Raw genomic sequence first — 18,985 nt, 5'->3', positions numbered from 1 at the left:
CATAGAAAGAGAGTGTAGAAGCTGAGATTGCGGAACTCGCACAACAGAACGTCGAACTGCGGCGGAAACTAGAAGAGAACGAAAAAAGGCATGCAGTACTGCTCGAACGTGTTCGTGCCAAGCGACAGCAGCAGCCATGCAATCCGCAGGAGCTCACTAAAACGCAAGAAACAACCTCTACTACCACACAGCAGACAGACCTGGCTCTGCTGGTACAACTTTTGCACCCTCTCCTCCAAGCACAGGAGAAGCACTTCCAACGACAATATGGCTTGCTCCAACAGCTCTTCGCCTCGCGTCAATAGCCACCCGGCTTCGCGTACAGCCCTCGACAGTCCCACTCCACACGTTTTACAGTGGAACTGCCGAGGGCTCGGCACTTGTGCGACAGAACTGAACCTCTTGTTTGACTGTGTCGGACGCCCCCTTGCGCTTTTACTTCAAGAAACTAATGGCACAGATCGGACACTACGACAGTTCAATGGTTATTACCAACCGTCAATAGAGCATAGAAACAGGAAACGACACCGAAACCCGCAGCACAATGGTATCGCCAGTGCAGCCGAAGAATTTGTAATACGGGGACAAGCGGCTGTCTTTGTCCGCACAGACATTCCACAAACGCAGATTGACACTTCTCAGTACTCGACTGCCGTGCAGGAGGTGGTGGCTGTCCGCTGCAAGATTGCAAAGCGAAATGCAGTGCTGGTATCGGTATACATGCGCCCTGAAGTTAGCTCCCGTACACGCGGTTCATTCACGTGGATTCACGCTTTGCGGAGACGTTACCCAAACGACGACTTCCTGATAGGCGGCGATTTCAACGCCAAGCATCCGCAGTGGGGCTATGACTATCACACGCCCCGCGGAATGGCGCTCGCAGATGCCACGGAGTCAGCTGACTTAGTGCTCGCAAATGACACCGACTACCCCACCCGCGCCGCCCTGCACAGTGGACAACGTAACACGACCCCAGACCTGACGTTATCCACACCAGCCTACGTGAAAGACTGGCGATGCGATCCGAACGCCTGGGGCAGCGACCACTATCCACTGTGGATTACTTTGAACGTGGGACAAAAGCGTGCGGCCGGGCGCACTGTGCGCACGATCAGATGGGATGCCTACAGAAGAGCATTTGCGGAGGAACCCAAGACTTCATCCGTACGAGAGCGGGCGTCACGCGCCCTGCGCAAGGCCACTACTGAGACTGAGGTGAGAGCTGATGCTCCGGCGCCGGACATACATATGCTAAACCTTTGGGATGCGCGCAAGCGAGCACAGTTGACGTACGAAGCCAATGGCCGACGGCATCGCGACCGTGTGCGACTTCGACGTCGCACTGCCATCGCTAGAAGATACGCCAAGCGCCTGTATCGGGAACGTTGGAGCCAGCACTGCTCATCATTCAACGAAAGAACTGGCCTCCACAAGGTGTGGCACACGTTCAAGGCTATGACAGGTCAGCGTAAAACATGCAGTGCTATTTCAAATGTCTTGCTCAAAACTAGCCAGTCAGTCAGCCAACTCCAAGATGATGCCGCGAACACGTTTTTTCCCCAACCGGCGACGCCCCCGAACGTCGACATTTACCGGAAAACGCCGCCAGTAACCGATGAGGGCATCCAGGCCCCATTCTCACTCTTCGAGCTCGAACAGGCACTTTCTTCCATCAACGCGCGCAGCGCGCCAGGCTATGACGGCGTGACGTGGGCGGCTCTGAGGAATCTGGAAGAATACGCAAAAAAGCAACTTCTCGAGGAGATTAACGAAGTGTGGATCAACGGTGAAATCCCAGCAGGATGGAAGCATTCGATAGTCACACCCATACCGAAACCAAACAAACAGCCAGATGTACTGTCGAACATGCGCCCTGTATCTCTCACACTTACTACGTGTAAGCTGGCGGAGCGAATGGCCTTGACACGCATATCTCACTTTCTAGAAACAGAGGGTCGCTTTCATCCAGCCCAGACAGGGTTTAGACCAAACCTTGGCACTCATGACAGCCTCCTACTTGTGAGGGAAGGTGTACTGCGTCGAAAGACAGTCGGTCGCGCAAAGCGACACCCGAGCGTCCTGGTGGCGGTGGACCTCCGTAAAGCTTTTGACACTGTGACGCATGAGGCAATCATTGGGGCCGCTGAGAGGCACGGAATCACGGGCCGCCCCCTCAACTTTGTGCGTTCCTTCCTTCAAGATCGCACTTTTTCCATACGGATCGACGGAGACGTCGGGAAGGTTTACCCAAACATAGTGGGAGTCCCACAAGGCTCCATACTATCACCCCTCCTATTTAATTTGACTATGATAGGCCTGGCTGAGCGACTGGAGGCTATTTCCGAACTGGGCTTCACAATTTACGCAGATGACATCACATTATGGACTGCATCACGACCGATTGATGAGCAGCAGGAGACCCTGCAAGCGGAACTTGACGTTATTGACGACTACCTGCCACAAACTGGCATGCGGCCATCTCCAGAGAAGACAACCTATGTGTTGATCCGAGGTTCAACGCAGGACGAAGCAGCCCTCACGCTCACTCTCGCAGGCAAAACGCTGCAGCGAGCAGAAAAATCAGTGCGCGTTCTCGGGATACCTACTGACCGCACAGGCACAGCGGATGCGTGGCTCGCAGACCTTCGTCGGACATGGCACAACACTCTGCACCTCATAAAACGAATCTGTTTCCGCATGGGTGGTGCTGGTACAGACGTATGCCGAAAGCTTGTTAGTGCTTTGCTGACATCCCGAGCGATATACGGAGCGCGCTGTTATGACCTGCTTGCTCGGCACTGGACACAGCTAGAGGTACTCCACAGATTAGCTCTCCGTGTTATCACAGGGCTCCCGAAACACACACGTGTCGAGGAGCTACATCGCTATGCGAAGTTGCCTACCCTCCGTGCAACCATCGAAGCATCGAAGGCAGGACACGAGGAACGCCTGAAGCACACCAGACAAGGCAGGACTCTACTGGCCTACATGGGAAAGGATATATCAAATTTGCCACAACTGCCATCCGACATCTCACCGTGGGATGACATTGCTGTCGTCGACACTACACCAACGCCCCGAAACATGGGTGCCCAACATGCGCACCGCCGGGCAGCATTCGCTGCGCGTCATGTGCAGACATTGGCAGACGCACCGCCAAGCCATGAACAAGTGTACACTGACGCAGCTTTCGACCCACGCACCAACGAGGGAGCAGTCGCCTACCACGTAGTGGGTTCTTGTGAGACACATTCTACCTTTACAACTGCTGATGCTGACGACCCAATGGAACTTGAACTCCGCGCAATAGTCTGGGCATTAGATAGAGTTTCAAGCACCACGCAAGCAAAACACATCGATATATACACCGACTCTCAGTATGCGCTGCATGCCTGCAAGTCGCGCCACACATCATCATCGGAAGTACTCCTCGTCAAGCAGGCCTTCAGGCGTGCGGAAGCCCACGGGGTCACTGCAACACTTCATTGGATCCCTGGTCACCAGGGCATCGAGGGAAATGAGAGAGCCCACGAGGCGGCGCGCGCCCTTCTTTCCAACCGCGTCGTCTCCCGGGATCCTTCAGAAGCCCTCACAACCAGCACAAGCAACACGACAAATGGAGCCCCTTATGACCCAGACAGAGCTCTGAGAGCAGCAGCCAACCGACGCAAGAGGGAACTCCGTGCGAGTGTGCCCTCAGACCCAGACCCACTTCCAGCGGGTCTTCCCAGGTCGGGGCAGGTGCTGCTGCATAGGCTCCGTTCCGGCTTCGTCCTCACACCGGATGTGCTGGAACGGTGGCGACAGTACCGGCCACGCCGGGAAAGACGCCCTCCATCTCCGTCTCCCAACTCCCTTCCATCGCAGGAACCCGGCCATCCCACAGCCTCCGCGGACCAAGAAGCGCTCCAGACGCCACACAGGTGCCCTGACTGCGACATGGCCACGCGGCCATCCGCAGCCCATCTGTTTTGGGAGTGCCAGCGACACGCTCAACAGCGGGACCACCACCTGAGGGCGGTGCGAGTGTCGTCCTACGAGGAGTGGATCAGACCGGCAACTGGCTCGATGGATTCTGACAGGGCCATTCTGGACTCGCTCTTGGCTTTCGCCAAGGACGCGCAGCTTCTAGGACGGCTCTGAATACGCCTCCCCCCTCCTCTTCCTATTCCCCATTATAGGCCTTCGCGTCATCCTTTAGTAAATACATTTTGTCATCATCATCATTACAAAGGGTGAGTGATGGACATCTAAAAAAAAAAAGTCTCAGTTTTGCTTGAAAGGCAAAACATCGATTGCGATAGCAAATTAATAGACAGCTATGGAAAGTAAGGATAGTAGTTTTATCTCGCTCAATGACCACGGAAAGTCGCCGTCAAAACTGCAGTGAGGAAGTGCGGCAGCAGCATCGAATGAATTGACCTTCATGCTGTCTCTCGCTTCCATGTGAACTAAACGTCGAAAGCACAGGGCATATGAAGCTAACGGCACTGGGTGCACTTTGTTCATATCGCGGATCGCTTTCATGATACGGTGCCCGCGCAGCCACGCCATAAGCAGCAGCCACCAAAGTAGAACCGCCCTCTCCCTTGCCTCCTCCAGTGCCTCGTGCACAAAAGAAGACGGCGCATTTCCACCTCGCCTTCCTAATCTCACGCGCGCGATATCAAGCCGCGATCGTCGGCTGACCCTCGCAAATCATTTGTGAGTCCGTGGTGACACGACAAAAGTATGTTTTAGAAGCCTGATTTTAAACCGAATTACCGCTAATTTCATCCGCTGTAGCTGATGGTTCGTTGTAGTGCGGTCTATTAAAAGTGAACTTCGTTGCCTTAATAAAATAGCTGAAACAAACTAAGGTTGAAATGTGGTCCGTTATATCCGAAAGTATGTTGTAGACGGGTCAGTTGTAACGAGTGTAGACTGTATTCGTATTTGATTCGCATTCGAAAAAGTTTATATTATTTTCAATTATTTATTATTATTTATTAGCCAACTAAGTCGGTTGTAGCAGGATTGTTGCATTCTAAAGAATTGTGTCCACAATGTCCATCTTGCTGGCACCAGCAGCAAACTTGTGCAATATGCCCACGAATCCCACAGTAAAAACAAGCTGGTCTTTCAGGACAATAGGGCAAATAGTATTGCAGAGAAGAAGGGCGTAGCGTAAAGGCAGTATTGCAATAGCACACGGTGTAGGAGGCACTGTAACCGGAGTCATGGCAGCCACCTCTGTGTATGTAGTGGGCTGACAACACAGGACAAGGTCCAGAGAGGTGACGGTGCTTGCCATAGATTCATCTTGCCATAATTCATCTTGGGCTAGTCACGTGAAATTGAACGTATCCCCTAGAGTGATGATCCAAGCATACAGCACACCTTTGTTGGCTACTTGCGATATAAAGTCACTATTTTTGGCTGAATGCGTTATTTCTAACTTCCACTTATTCAGACTTTCTGACGGTCGCCTTTGAGTCCAAATTATCGGTCAGTGACTGTACATACATACATAGAAACACATCGCAAACTGGGTGAAATTCCTAAAGAATGCAAATAGCATTAAAGCAAGTAGCTGCATGCAGCAAGTACACTTGATTGATACCCTCAGATGTATTCCTGCCTATATATGTTTGATAGAATCTGAACAAGAGGTCTCTTCATATGCACATAAAGTGCCAACAAGTGCCAACAAGTTTGGTTCATTAAGGGGGGACACAGCTCTTTTCGGCGGAAAAATCGCGAAAGAATCTAGCTTTTTAAAATGAAATTTTCGATATCTACAGCTAATATTCCTTTAATTCACCAAGTTTCGAATCTCACGGAACAGTATCTTGTCCGCAATATCAATTCATAACACCACTGTGAGCAGAATTCTGCCAAAAACGGCCCTTCTTTATCGCGGTGCACAGCTCTTTTTCTATGCATGCGATCGCAGCCATCTTGGTCTCGTTGGAAAGAAGAGCCTCCCTTCTTTAATTTCCCACCAAAAGTGACTCTGTCGGTATGCCAGTGACATTGAAATCCGGGGAGAAAAAACTCCGAACGCGCGATCCGATTCGTTGACTAGTGCACATGACCAAAAGCGCGTGCTGTGGTTGGCCGCGCGAGGTTCCCGTCATCTGCTCCACTCCGCAGGCGACGCGATGGCGCGTCTCGTTGTTCTCAGTCGTAGGTTTGTGACAAGTGCCCAACTATGTCCGATCCACCGGGGAAGTTTCCCACGAGGCACAAGTTAGGCAAAAAGAAGAAGCAATCAGATAATAACTTTCAGAAGCGCTCAATTCCTTCAGAAAGCATCGAGAATAGCTCGCCGCCAACCGCAAATGATGCTGAAGCTGCGGACGATGCCGAAGTAGGCCTAGCCAGCTCACAAATGAGTAAAATCGTTACAGACAGCGGCCGCGTTCGGTGTGACACTGCAATGTTGCAGTGTGCGTATTTGTTGCAGAGGGTGATGAATGCTCAAAAAAACTTCAAGTTGTGTCAACGGCAGCAACAAAGCGGATGTTGGATTTGCTTACTCGCGCCGATGGCATTGCAGCTGCACCAGTCGACGCCAAGGCAGGCTTCGCTATCGTCAGTAGGACTCCGTGAACGCACTGATGTTTGTCAAGTGCAAGGTGTGCGGCGGTAGCGTTGCAGTAGGCAAAAGCGAACAGTAATAAGGCCTCCCCATAAAGGTCGTTATCAGTTGCACGTGCTGCGGCGATATCACGTCGGCTAGAGCTCGACCCGCGTGAACGACAACCTTGCAGCGCGCGCGATGCAAGCCACTGGGAATCGGCGAACGGTGCTAAGCGATGTTTTTGCCACATTTGAGTGGCCGTAGTCAGAGCAACTACATTGCTGGTGGCTTTTAGCCACTTTCACTGCAAAATATTGCGAAGTTATTTCTGCACTTTTGATTAAAAGTGAATGCATTCCTTTTCTCTTGTTTTTTCAATACACCGACTTTTGACTTCATGCTGACTTGCCACAGCGATAGCTCTGCCTTCAAGGCAGGTAGAGCCATAATTTTTGTTGTGGCTTGTAGCTGAGTGTGCAAAGTACACAATGGTAGAACAGATTTTAGAATTTATGGTTTAAAATTTTTCAATTCTGCTTTAGATCAGACAGTAGGGTACCCACAGTAGGAACAGTGAAGATTGAATTACTATAAAATTACTAATATTTGATGTATCAAAAAAGTATTCCTACCATTGTGTGCCTTATGTTTTCTAGTACCTATGCATGCATCAATATGAATTTTTGTAGCGCTGTTTCTTTTTTATATTGTTTCTGCAAATGATGAACAATGAATTTCATTTATCTTCAGAACTAAATGGTCTATTGGAAAAATAATTACATATTTGAAATCAGCACAAAAATCATAACAAGTATGGAAAGTCACGAATATTGATAGAAAACATCATGAACATTATTTGCATAGCAGTGTCCCCCCTTAATGGTGTTTAACAACACAAAGTAATACAGCAGCCATGATAGGAGCTGCACAGGAGGTCTTCCGATTGATTACACCCACCTGTGGTTTTTCTGTGAGCACCTAAAGCTTCATACACAATTGCCTTTGTATGGCAACTCTGATCGGAGCATGGCAGAAATCGAATCCACCCCATCATGCACAGTAAAACACTATATCCCCTCTGCTAGCATGGCAAGGACCAACAAATGTAAACATATGTTCAAGAATGCCTACTGCCCGCACAGGCACAGACTCATGAGCCTTTAATGAACGCACCCTGTGTGTCGAGGCCCATACGTCCCGCGCGCCCCACCATTTGGTGGTAGGAGAGGGAGTCGATGGGGCGCCCCTGGAAGTTGGCCGACCGGATGATGACCCGCCGTGCTGGAAGATTCACCCCAGACGAAAGAGTTGTAGTGGCTATTAGAGCGCGAATGGCGCCTTCCCGAAATGCTGACTCCAGCAGGTCACGCTCCTCCATTGTCAGACCTTTGGTGAGCCAAAAGGAAGGGGACGAAGTGTGAGAGAGCAAAGGTCAGCAACCGTGCTCTAGTGATCCAACATCGCCACAATGAGTACTGCAGCCAGCATAGCTTTTAAATACAAAGCAATGAACAGCGACACATAGATTTAAGCTCTTGTCAAGTTCAGTAGAGCTTTCAATAGGTGAAAAATTACAGTCACTGACAGAGGCAATATTATTACGGATATGCGCAACACAAACTCCTACAATCATTTTGGCGTCGGTGACCGTAGTTCGATGTCAGCTGTGCTGAGAAGATTGCGCATATCCTCTCCATTTCCCTTCGCTCGAACCAGAAGACGGAATTTTTAACCCTATTAGCAATATTTCTTTTTTAAACATATTAGGATATTGTCATTTTCAACTGGCATTGACAGTCCTGTCACCGGTAGGATGGCTCAATTTGCTTAGAAATACATCAATGTTTTAAATAACCAATAAACGGGATACCCAAACCGAAACGGGTAGCTGCTTCATGTGACGTAACAATGAGTCCATGATGTCGGATCCCACACGACCATAATGTAAACATGCTGTACACAAGGCGCTAACATCAAAGAAGCGAAGCTGATGATGTCTCCCGAAGACACAAGGAGCTTTTACAGATCTTCGAACTAGACAGCGGAAATTTGAGCGAAGATTTCAGTGACAGTGGCTGTGTATTTTCTGACGTCAAAAACAGAGGGTGGCCATTAAAAAGTCACGAGTCGAGAACACGCGACCAATCTTTAAAATTCATTTGCAGGAAAACTAAACGACTTGCAGTCATATTGTTTGGACAGATAATCAGAGTGCAAAAGAGAACATATATTCAAAATTTCATCTCTTAGACTGAAATATTCATCTCTCAAATCTTCTCAGACTGAAATATTAGAAGTACGAAACAATAACAGAAGATCAGCCCACGCAAGAGGCCGTGTTTCTACCACAAAGCCGGCCTTCGTGCGTAGCGTTCACGGCCAGCGTTTCCTGGTAAACATTACGGCCACATAAGCTGCAGTTGCCAGGAAGCGTGAGAAGCAGTCAGGGATTCTTTGAATGCTATCACGTTCCACACTTAAAGGTGAAGCATAAGTGTCCTCCAAATTTTTGTTGTACGGCCTCATTATTTAGCTTCCAAGGTGTACTGTTGCAAGTGGAGGCCCCTTTGATACGGCATCGTAAACAACTGCCTCGTTCAGGTGCCAACGGTGTCAATACTGGCATCAGCGTTTCCACACGAAAACTATGCATTCTCTAAATGAACGGTCATACAGGCAAAGTCCTAATCTATGTCTGCTTTACAGAACACATTAAGTGCGTGCATGAAAAGAATACAAGGAATGATAAGTAGACAGCATAACAATGCTCTCGTACTACAGTCTCCCACTCGCTGTTTTCGAAGGTTTGTGGTTGCTCATATCAGCTGAACTCAGAGTGATGTAATGGTGCTGACATGCACAAAATCTGTGTGTTTTAATATGTTCTGACATTAACTGATGTCACCAATGAGCGGCTAGCATTATATCTCAAGCGAACGAAGAGCGGTTGCTGTACCTGCCAATACAAATCCACCGGTTGGTGCCTTGGACACTCAGCGGCGTCCTTGTGACGTACAAATGTGGAAAGTCGTGCTCTACATCTTAGAGTGAGTGTACGAAGGGGTAAAGCATCTAAAATAGCAAGCAGCGCGACATGTTGCACGCGGGCATTGACTCGTGGTGGTGGGTCGTATGCGAACGGCAATTCATGGCTACTGAATTCATCAAAATTGTAGCTGCCATTGTATGACAAATCCGAAGAGCTGATACAGCTGACATTGTCACTCAAACGTCTGGTACGGTCACAAATCAGCTGAGCGTCTGCTATTCAGTGGTTTCGTTCGCCCCGCAGGCAAGATCAGCATGACTTGCACGCATTCCGTGCCGGGCTACCTCTCACGCCACACGTAGAGGTTTTGCGAGATTGCTCATTAGGTTTCAGTTTTGTTTTTGTGCTTTTTGTGCTGATTTAAAATTATTTTCGAATTTGTGGAACTATTCTGCTACCAGACGCATGACAGTGGGGTGTCACGAACCTATAATTTAAGTTACCTTGACATGGTCACAAAATTGCCAGAGTTGCCCTTTAATGCATTTGGACTTTATAAAGAACGTGATGGCGAGTCTTGCTGCTACGCTTCGGTGGCTGCTCTCTGTTGCAGTGCGGGCTATCTTCAGAAATGCAGTTGCAAGCAGTCTCAATAACTCAACTGCTTTACCATCTGCGTCCGCGGCAGTTCCAAGTTATTGCCTCAACAATCTTTCACGGTGGTAGTGAAATTTTATTATATTTAAATTGTGCATAAACACACTTTATTATACAGTAGAATTCCATTAATTCGACTGTAGTTAATTCAATTCTGGTCGAAGGTCCCGGCCAGCGTCCATGCATTTCTACAAACCCAAACTCATTATTTGCTTCCTAAAAGTGGTCTTCTAAGGATAATGCGAACTTGATCAGCCAGCACAGACGCATCTGACCAATAGCGTGACCCCAATAGCAACCTCTTTAGTAGTAGAGTCTGCCTTGGCATGTCATCTGTCGAAAATGCCTATTTTCAGCTCCTGCCTAGGAATATTTTCAAGCAATAATCGTAGATCGCAATGCCTGATCACGGTAGTTACCAAATTCTAACATGTGCCTTTTTACAGTGATGCTGTAGGTCTCTAGATGGTCAGGGTTTTACAGCGAAGCTGTTTACCTCTAGCCCCCGTATGACACCCCCGCATGTGTTCTCGTGGGGGGGGGGGGGGCACCCTGGGCTGCTTCCACTTGTATCGGAATGTAGTCGGGTAAGGGAAAGGGGAAAGAGTGTGGTGACGGCGCCTGTGTATGTGGCCTGTGGTTCTGTGGTTATAACGTCATGCACGTCTCAGATGCCGGTGCGGCTGCAGCAGCGATTGCGGCATGTGTGTGGGAGGTGCAGTGACTGCGGCGGCGCTTGTGTCGGTGCAGTGTGGTACCGTCTGAAAAAAAATGTATGATTTCATAATGTATGCAGCCCATGTAGGCAGCCTAAACAGCTTTGCTGGTAATCGACCCCTATATAAATGTTGCAGCCCGACAAATTTTTTCATGCTTGCGTGCAGGGTTTTGCTCACACAAAAACAAAGGGCAGCTGGAAGGCTTTGCGTTTGAGTTTCTGCGTAACAATCGTATATTCATATTACAATCTGCTGCTATCATGTCTGCAGGTTGTGTTCAAGTCGTACTTAATTTTGAGAAATTCAAACAGCTCAGTAATGTATTTGCATTAGGCGGAGGGCCTACAAGGATGAGGATGTATGCTGTGCTAACAGTTTGACCACCTATTCGTATGAAAATGCAATTCTCTCATGTCTGCAGGTTGAGCGTGTTGTATTTTACTTTAACAAATTCAACTAGTTCAATAACGTATTTGTGCTAGGCAGAGGGCCTAGAAGATTGAGGAGGTATGCAGTGCTAACGGCTTCGCCCCTATTCAAATAACAATCTAAAGTAATCATGTCTGCAGCTTGTGCGTAAGTCGTACTTTACGCATTTTTCCAGCGCATTTTGCTTTTAAACATTCATTTAGTTCAATAATGCAGTTGTGCTTGGCGGAGGGCCTAGAAGAATGAGGACGCATGCTGCACTTCTGGACATGTGCGTGCGGGCGTGACGTACGTCACATGTGGTAGTGGTGCGTAATGCCAGCAACAGCTTCGCTGTACATCCACTTTCACAAGCAGCAATGGAGGCGGATTTTTTTCGTTCATTTGATGCTTCTAGGAAAATTGCACCGAAGATTGCCTGCGCAGTGCAATAGGACATAATACCAAAAACTGCCTTCATTACGGTATGCTTTACCGCAAAACATGGATGTCTTGGGGCTAAGATGACCTTAAAGCCTATGCAACAAAGCAGACTACAAAGAAATCGACCACCCTTTGTACAATACGTATTAGACCCTTGCCCATTTTTCTTGCTCAATATCGGGTGCGCATTAGGTTTCCACTTTTTTATAGGAGCTTTCATGTCCTTTGTATGTTACTTTTCTGCTTTTGACAGGACAAGAGTGGATGCACATTTTATTTGGGGCAAATTAGAATCGGGAAAATGCTGCCAAATGAAGCAGAGGTGTGTTTTCGCGTTTTTTCTGCACCTTGTTTAATTCAACCCACAACGTAAATCGATCAATTTCGTCGGTCCCATCAGGGTCGAATTAGTGGAAGTCTACTGTATTGAGGTTGAAAATACATAGTGTTCTACGGAAAAAAGGTTATAAGAAAGTTAAATGCATTATTATATCTATAATTTCGTTATAGTATTGAACTTTATTATATGAATGTTTAACTGTACTTCAGTTTTATGTTCCAAATGGTCTCAAAAGGATGTATACTCCATCTGCCACAATGTCCTCACGTGGAGCTGGCTGTCTTCACCACTACACCTAGCAAAATAGAAGGTGCCAGGACACCAACGAAAAATAGTTTAAAAGGGTTTTTATGTTTTAGTTCCCCCCGCAGAAGCCACTGGTGGAGCCAAAATGCGAAAAAACTAGGCTCATGCAAACATAATTTTTTTTTGGTTCAAAGGAAAGCTGAAGTGAATGCTAATAAGCATTGAAAAATTTCGAAGCGAATAGTTAAATTGGTTGTGGGATTTGCATAAAACCTTGAAACGAGAGCCAGATGTTAACAAATCTAAGAAAACTTGGTTCATTAGCTACGTGCGAGTGATTGCGATGGTCATTGTGATCGTAATGCTTGCACAGTGAGTGCTAGCAGTGGTGAGCGTGTGTACATTTCCTAAAGTGAATGTTCTGTGCTACCGCTTGTTTTACCATTTCGCTGTACCGCCGTTCTGAAACTCGAATGACACGACCTCCAATGCCATGTGCGTGGGCTCTCTAGCGGGTGCACCCGTGACAGCCTGGCACATGCGCCATGCGAGTTATTTTTATCACTATAAAACAGCCTAACCACGTGTACTATGCTATATATTTTGTAGGGGTGTGCGAATACTGTAGTAACTTTTGGCACCTATCGAAAACTGCCAACGATGAATCGAATTGAATAATGATTATTCGATTCGAGGCCATTATTATATATGCTATTCAGATTTCGCACACCTCTACTAGAATATCATTTCTGGAAAACATCTCCACAGTACACCTGCAATCTTCAAATTTAGAGCTACTGTCCCGCTATAGAGTTCTACTACTGCAATATATTTGGGTAAACAAGTGGACATCAGCAATTGACAAATGGCAAATGTTGAAACAAACCCATATAATAAACATTTTTTTGTGCGCACATATGCACATTCATTATGCCACTGAGTGACATTTGTCAGTTCAGTCATAATGCTTTCTTTTATTCCTGTTTTTAGTTGCAGAGAATACAGTGACACGCAAGCAATATTCTTTGGCCTGCATTCCTTCCTTCACGTGTTCGCTTGTCGAATTCTTCGTGAACCTGACAAGTAAGTTTCTTAGACGGTGGGTGCACATGAAACGCAGATGATTTTTGTGTAATATCATAACTGCAGGACGCATATTTGTGCTAAGTGCATCAAGCAGGTGCATCACAGGGCATCAATATGGAGACTGTGTGAAAGAATGCAAATGCAATTGTTGCATGTTTATACTAGACTATATAAATACTATCCTTTGGTTTCTCTCACCACCCATCCCACACCAGTAGTGAGCTAAAAGCACACACACACATGGACGAAGGAACTGGAAATAATTCTGCACGATTGTTGCATGAGGTAAACAGGCATGAGACAATCCTTGTCTCACAAAACTTCATATCCGGGAGTGCTGCCATCTGCGCTTCATCCATGGGTCATACAGACCAAAAATCTCAGCTATTTATTACATCTGTATTCTGGCCCCCGAGCACTGCAAATACTGATGACAAGCATTCCAAGGGCTTTGTCCGCATGCTTCGACATGGCGACGAGTGCCAAAAAAACAATTCAGCCGGCTTGTGAGACAATAGGAAACACGGCGTCTTTTGAAAGGGAGAGAAGGCAATGTCCCGCGCACACAAGAAGGGAAGCAGGCCATAGGCATAGAGTCCGGCTGTGACGCTTACCACAACCTTTGTGTGGATAGCATCTGCTCACCTTCCTTCAGCTTTTGATGCACTTTTAGTGATGAGGAATTGTTATAATGTGAGGGAAGGAGACATCCTTCACCACCATTACCTTAACTGCGTCGCACAAGGTGAACATTTGAACTAATCCATGGCAGGCGGAGCTAATATCAGTCGGCGTTCCAGCAAGTGGTCACCCTCTCATGCACTAGCTCAGCTCAACGATGCTTAGCTTCGCCGATAGGAGCCGGCACCATGCACCAGGACATAGCCAGTGGCCTAGGAAAATTTGTTCACCACCCAAATCCACATTCATGTTCATGCAATTTACAAACAGCACTAAAAAAAAAAAATGCGGCACCTCTTACATAAACGACATCCGTTTTGGGATGCATGAGGCAAGTGGTGCTTTAGTTGGCTATACGCAAAGCTTTTCTGACACGCATGTATATAAAGAGCACCCTTTTTGATGCACTGCAAGGCACCCAAAAGGGCCAAAGTAATGGAAAGGAGCTTGCTGAGGGACTTCTAAACGCAGAGAATAAGGCATGAGGTCACGTGGCACATGCAGTCGAAACAAAACTGGTTTCAATGGTGCACACAACTGTAATTTCTGTGCACATGCACGTGGTCCAGGGTAGCTTACAATAGCACTGCGACTTCTTTAGGCAGTCAGGCCTCGCCACCTTTGTGTTCCACGTGACCTGACAGTGCTGATGACAATTTTTCTCGAGGAAGTCACTCCACAAACAGTCTTTTTTCTTTTTGCTTAGGCGCTCTGTCGTAAATATTTTGTTTTTACTCTATACTCTCAACTAACCTTACGCATTCTCTTTTATCATCACCCCTCCTCCGCTTGACAGTTACTGCGCTCAATACCAATTTCCTTCCCTTTCTTTTATGTGTTTATACGCATAAAGCTACATTTACCATTTCGAGCCTAGAACCTTCCTTTAGTGGGCCCGTACTTTGCAGAATGCTAAAAAAAGAAAAAAAAGGCAGACTAGTTGACGATCAACATCACTCAAGGTTTCGTCCATTTCAGTCTTTGTCTTTATTATTACAAGTGCTGTGTTCTGTCGAGGTAGTGAGCATTGCAGTCTGCAGGCCATCTATCAAGACTGTTTTCGAAGCAGCGGCCCGCACTCACATGACCGCCGCGTCAAAAGTGACAATGACGAACCGCTACCATGCCTATGGCCACGATCAGCTGCAACAAAACAACAATGGTGCCAGGCACAACTCTTCCTGAAAAGGGGAGAGAGGGAATTTTCAACTACAACAGATCACGTGTCGCAGCATCGCAACAGGGACAGATCCGAGCATGCTGCGACGGAGCAGATTTCTTTCCCCTTTTCCTTCCCATGACTGAGTGGCATCGCCTGGTGGGAGAAACTGAACTACACGCAAGATGGCAACAGTGATACCTTCCCCTTAAGTGCAGAGATGGGAACTCACCCGCATGGTGGAATGCCACTTGCACAGAGAGGCACGAGGCCAGAGCGGGATCCATCGCTCCTGGTGTGGACCGCAGCTGCTCTAGCAGACGCTGACCCGTTGCCGCGCATGTTTGAGATTGCAGCTTTTCGGTCAGTTCCTGCCGTGGGTCACCTTCAATGCAAACAACAAATCACCACTCTACATCCCCACCACACTCCACGCTATGGTGGCAGACATTACTTTTAATACATTAGCATTCTCCAGGTACTTCACACACTTTCCTGGGGCTGTGTGTCTGTTTGTGTATGTGTGTGTGTGGAGGGGAATTTTTAACTATCAAATCACGTGTCGCAGCATTGCACACACACACATACAAACACACATACATTGTGTGTGTGTACGTGTGTGCACACGTGTGCATGCGTGTGTGCATGTCTGTGTATGTAGCTTTGTATGTTTGTATGTATGCATGTTGTATGTAAGGTCAAATGTTTAGCACATTGGGCTGCCATGCTGAAGTAACGGTGTTCGAAACCAACCACAGGATCAACTTGGGTCACGGAGTATGTGCCAATGTGTACATGCATGCCTCTTCAACAAAGTTCTTTCATGCCGACATGGGTCACTGTAGACGCAGGACTGAGTAGGAATAGCTCTTCGAAGAAACTCTTTGAAGCCTAATCGGAGCATTGGGTATGGGGCACTCAACCTGTGCTCATCTTTACTGAACCTCTTTGATGCCAACTTAGATCACTGGGTAGGTGCCAGTAGGTGTGTGCCGCTCTTCACTCAATATCTTTGACACCAACTTGGGTAACTAGGTAAGTACCACTTTGAATGTGCCGATCTGCAACGACGAAAAAGATCCTGAAAAGAAACAAGCCAGCTCGGCTTGTTTCTTCCTTTGTATGTTGCGCTGTACCAGTTCTAGAATACATTTTATTTATGATAGACAGCATGCACGTTTGCAAACAAAGGGGCACTGTATGAGCAATAAGGGTATACGAGTGCAGTGACACTGCCATTCTACTATGCTGCTCACCAGTTTGAACAATAACCTTTGCCAAGGAAGTTGTGAAAGCTAAGCCACACACATTAATATTCCCTTCAGAGAAAATTTCCATCATCAAAACTTGTCTAAACTTATTTTTTTTGCCTGAAGTGAATGTGACGGCAGCACTGCCACATGCTCGGGATGTCATGCTGAACAGCTTGTCTATAGCATGTAATCTTAGAGACACGGTAGTTTATGACACATGCAGTATCAATATTTTATTGCACTGTTTAAGTAACTCATCTGGGTTTCGACACAAACGCAATGCCACATTTTACATTTTTCGAAAGCTGGACGATGACCATCTGTCACGGCTTGGCCGATCTGCTCAGATCCCATCAGAAGCTCATGAGAAACTTCATAACTGAAAGATTGTTGAAACTGACAAAGCAAATAATGCTCAACACTTTTAACAATTTCACTGTGACTGCCTTTATAAGAGTAAGCAAGCAACACAAGCTCAGAGGAACAGAAAGCAGCACCAAACTTCGCCAAACTACTCTTGCAGTTATACATGAGCAGAAGCTATCTCCACAATCAGATGGAGTTGTCCACAAGGTAGGCAAGGCATCCATAAGCTACACTCTCATAGCTGATCGACCTCAAAAATTACTCAAAAGCTTTCTAGACTCAGTGTAGCAACACGACAGAATTGTGGTACACCAGCATTTCATTTCTTTATTTTTTTCAACCTAATTGCATTAGGTGAGCAATCTTCCTGAATTTTCCTAATGTAAAACTGATATTTGTCTCATCAGTACAGATGATGAAACATTTCTCTAGTTCAACATGGAAGACAGCACAGACAACGGTGCAAGAGATGCGAACAAGACAGACGCATGGTCTTTGTATTGCTTGTTCGTATCATTCTGTTTTTATCTCTCGTCACGTCATCTGCACTGTTTGCCAAGTTGAACATAAACCAATTAGCCCAGCTGAGAACATACATGCTGGTCTCTTGTATCTGCCAAAATTATAATAAAATTTAACTTAAACTGCATTAGTTTGTAGCCTTTCAAATTGAACAATATTTTTTTACCAACTCCTTGCTTGTTTGCTTCAAGTGCCTCTTCAAAATGGGCAGGAGACGCTGACTTGCCTGGGTTGCGAGTGCCGGCGACGAGCTGCTGCACGGTGCGTGCCAGCGAGGCTGCCAATGCTTCGCACCAGCGCCGTGTCGGGCAGAAGACCAGCAGTGCGTGCCCTTCGGCCCAAGTCTCCAGGCACAATGCGAGGAGGCCCTCTGGGTCATCTGATGAACTGGCTGGCAGACGCCGGACAGGTCGCAGGTCAGGACCTTCGCACAAATGCTGGCCCAGCTGCAAACATTTCATAGTTCACGGTGGCACTGCTGTTCTGCTTCAGTAGCCATCCGAGTTTCCTTCTTCCGAACCCTCTGACGAACAGTGAAGCTTATCGGTGCTACTTTTCATGGCAACTTCGCTGTGATGTGGCAGTGAAATATAACGCCTTCGTTTAAACTTTTCTGTGTGGCTATGTTTCTGCGTCTGCACCAATCATTTACTCACTTTCCCACTGTATTCCGTTACTTCTTTGGCCTTTCTTTGAGTCACCAGAATGATCAATGGAAACTCCTTTGAGCAAACTTTCTTACACTAGAATAAAGACACAGGCAAGGCCGAAGCCCATTTTCCTTTGTTCAATGAATATATACCAAAGACAGGTTTTCATGAAAGGTGTTTGCATTTATGATTTTGGTAAGGTTAGGCATCTTGTTAGCTTACCTACAGCTACCAATTACCAGGTGCAAAAGATATCTGAAGGAATGGCTTCAAATCCCCATAGACATTCTCATTCGATCTGCCTAGGCACTTTATCTTTCGCAACCCCTCTATCACCTGTCAAGCACATTTATTCCAGAATATGCTTCCAGTTGGACACACAAAGTGAATCCGTACGCTGTCCGAGTTGCCTTATGTGTCAACTTCAAGACCTTTGTGAACACCTCCATAGCCTTCTTTTTTTTTCTTGGGGGGGGGGTAAGACAGCAGTTTACGGCCAATTGTCATTAAAGGGCAACTCCAGTGATTTTTCGATGTCCACTCAGCTTAACAATATTTTGGATATATGTTCTCTTTTGCACTGTGATTATCTGTGCCAAACTGTATGGCCGCAAGTCATTTAGTTTTCCTGAAAATGAATTTTAAAAATTGGCTGCGTTCCCGACACGACCTTCTGCTGGCCACACTGCGTTTGAGACGTCAGAGACTACACCCCACTGCCACTGAAATCGTCACCTAAATCGCCACTGTATAGTTCGGAAACTAAGCTTCCTGTGTCATTAGGAGACACCATCAGCTTAGCTTCTTTGGCGTTAGCGCCACGTGTACTGTGTGTTTACATTATGGTAGTGTAGGATCCGATGTCATTGACTCATCATGACATCACATGAAGCAGCCACC

At 46.9% G+C, this 18,985-nt stretch overlaps 1 protein-coding gene across 1 annotated transcript in view; it reads right to left on the bottom strand.

Moving 5' to 3' along the window:
* Positions 1-18,985, bottom strand: part of PolQ (DNA polymerase theta) — a 292,782-nt gene that overhangs the window by 203,746 nt on the left and 70,051 nt on the right. Inside the window, exons 8-10 of the mRNA XM_050182268.3 lie at positions 17,662-17,881; positions 15,527-15,679; positions 7,739-7,951 (exon numbers count right to left, since the gene is read on the bottom strand). Coding sequence (XP_050038225.1) covers positions 7,739-7,951; positions 15,527-15,679; positions 17,662-17,881 — 586 coding nt within the window. The remainder of the gene's footprint in view (positions 1-7,738; positions 7,952-15,526; positions 15,680-17,661; positions 17,882-18,985) is intronic.

Source organism: Dermacentor andersoni, chromosome 7 (assembly GCF_023375885.2).
Source record: "Dermacentor andersoni chromosome 7, qqDerAnde1_hic_scaffold, whole genome shotgun sequence".
NCBI classification, from domain to species: domain Eukaryota; kingdom Metazoa; phylum Arthropoda; class Arachnida; order Ixodida; family Ixodidae; genus Dermacentor; species Dermacentor andersoni.
This window is presented reverse-complemented; position numbering and strand designations above follow the sequence as displayed.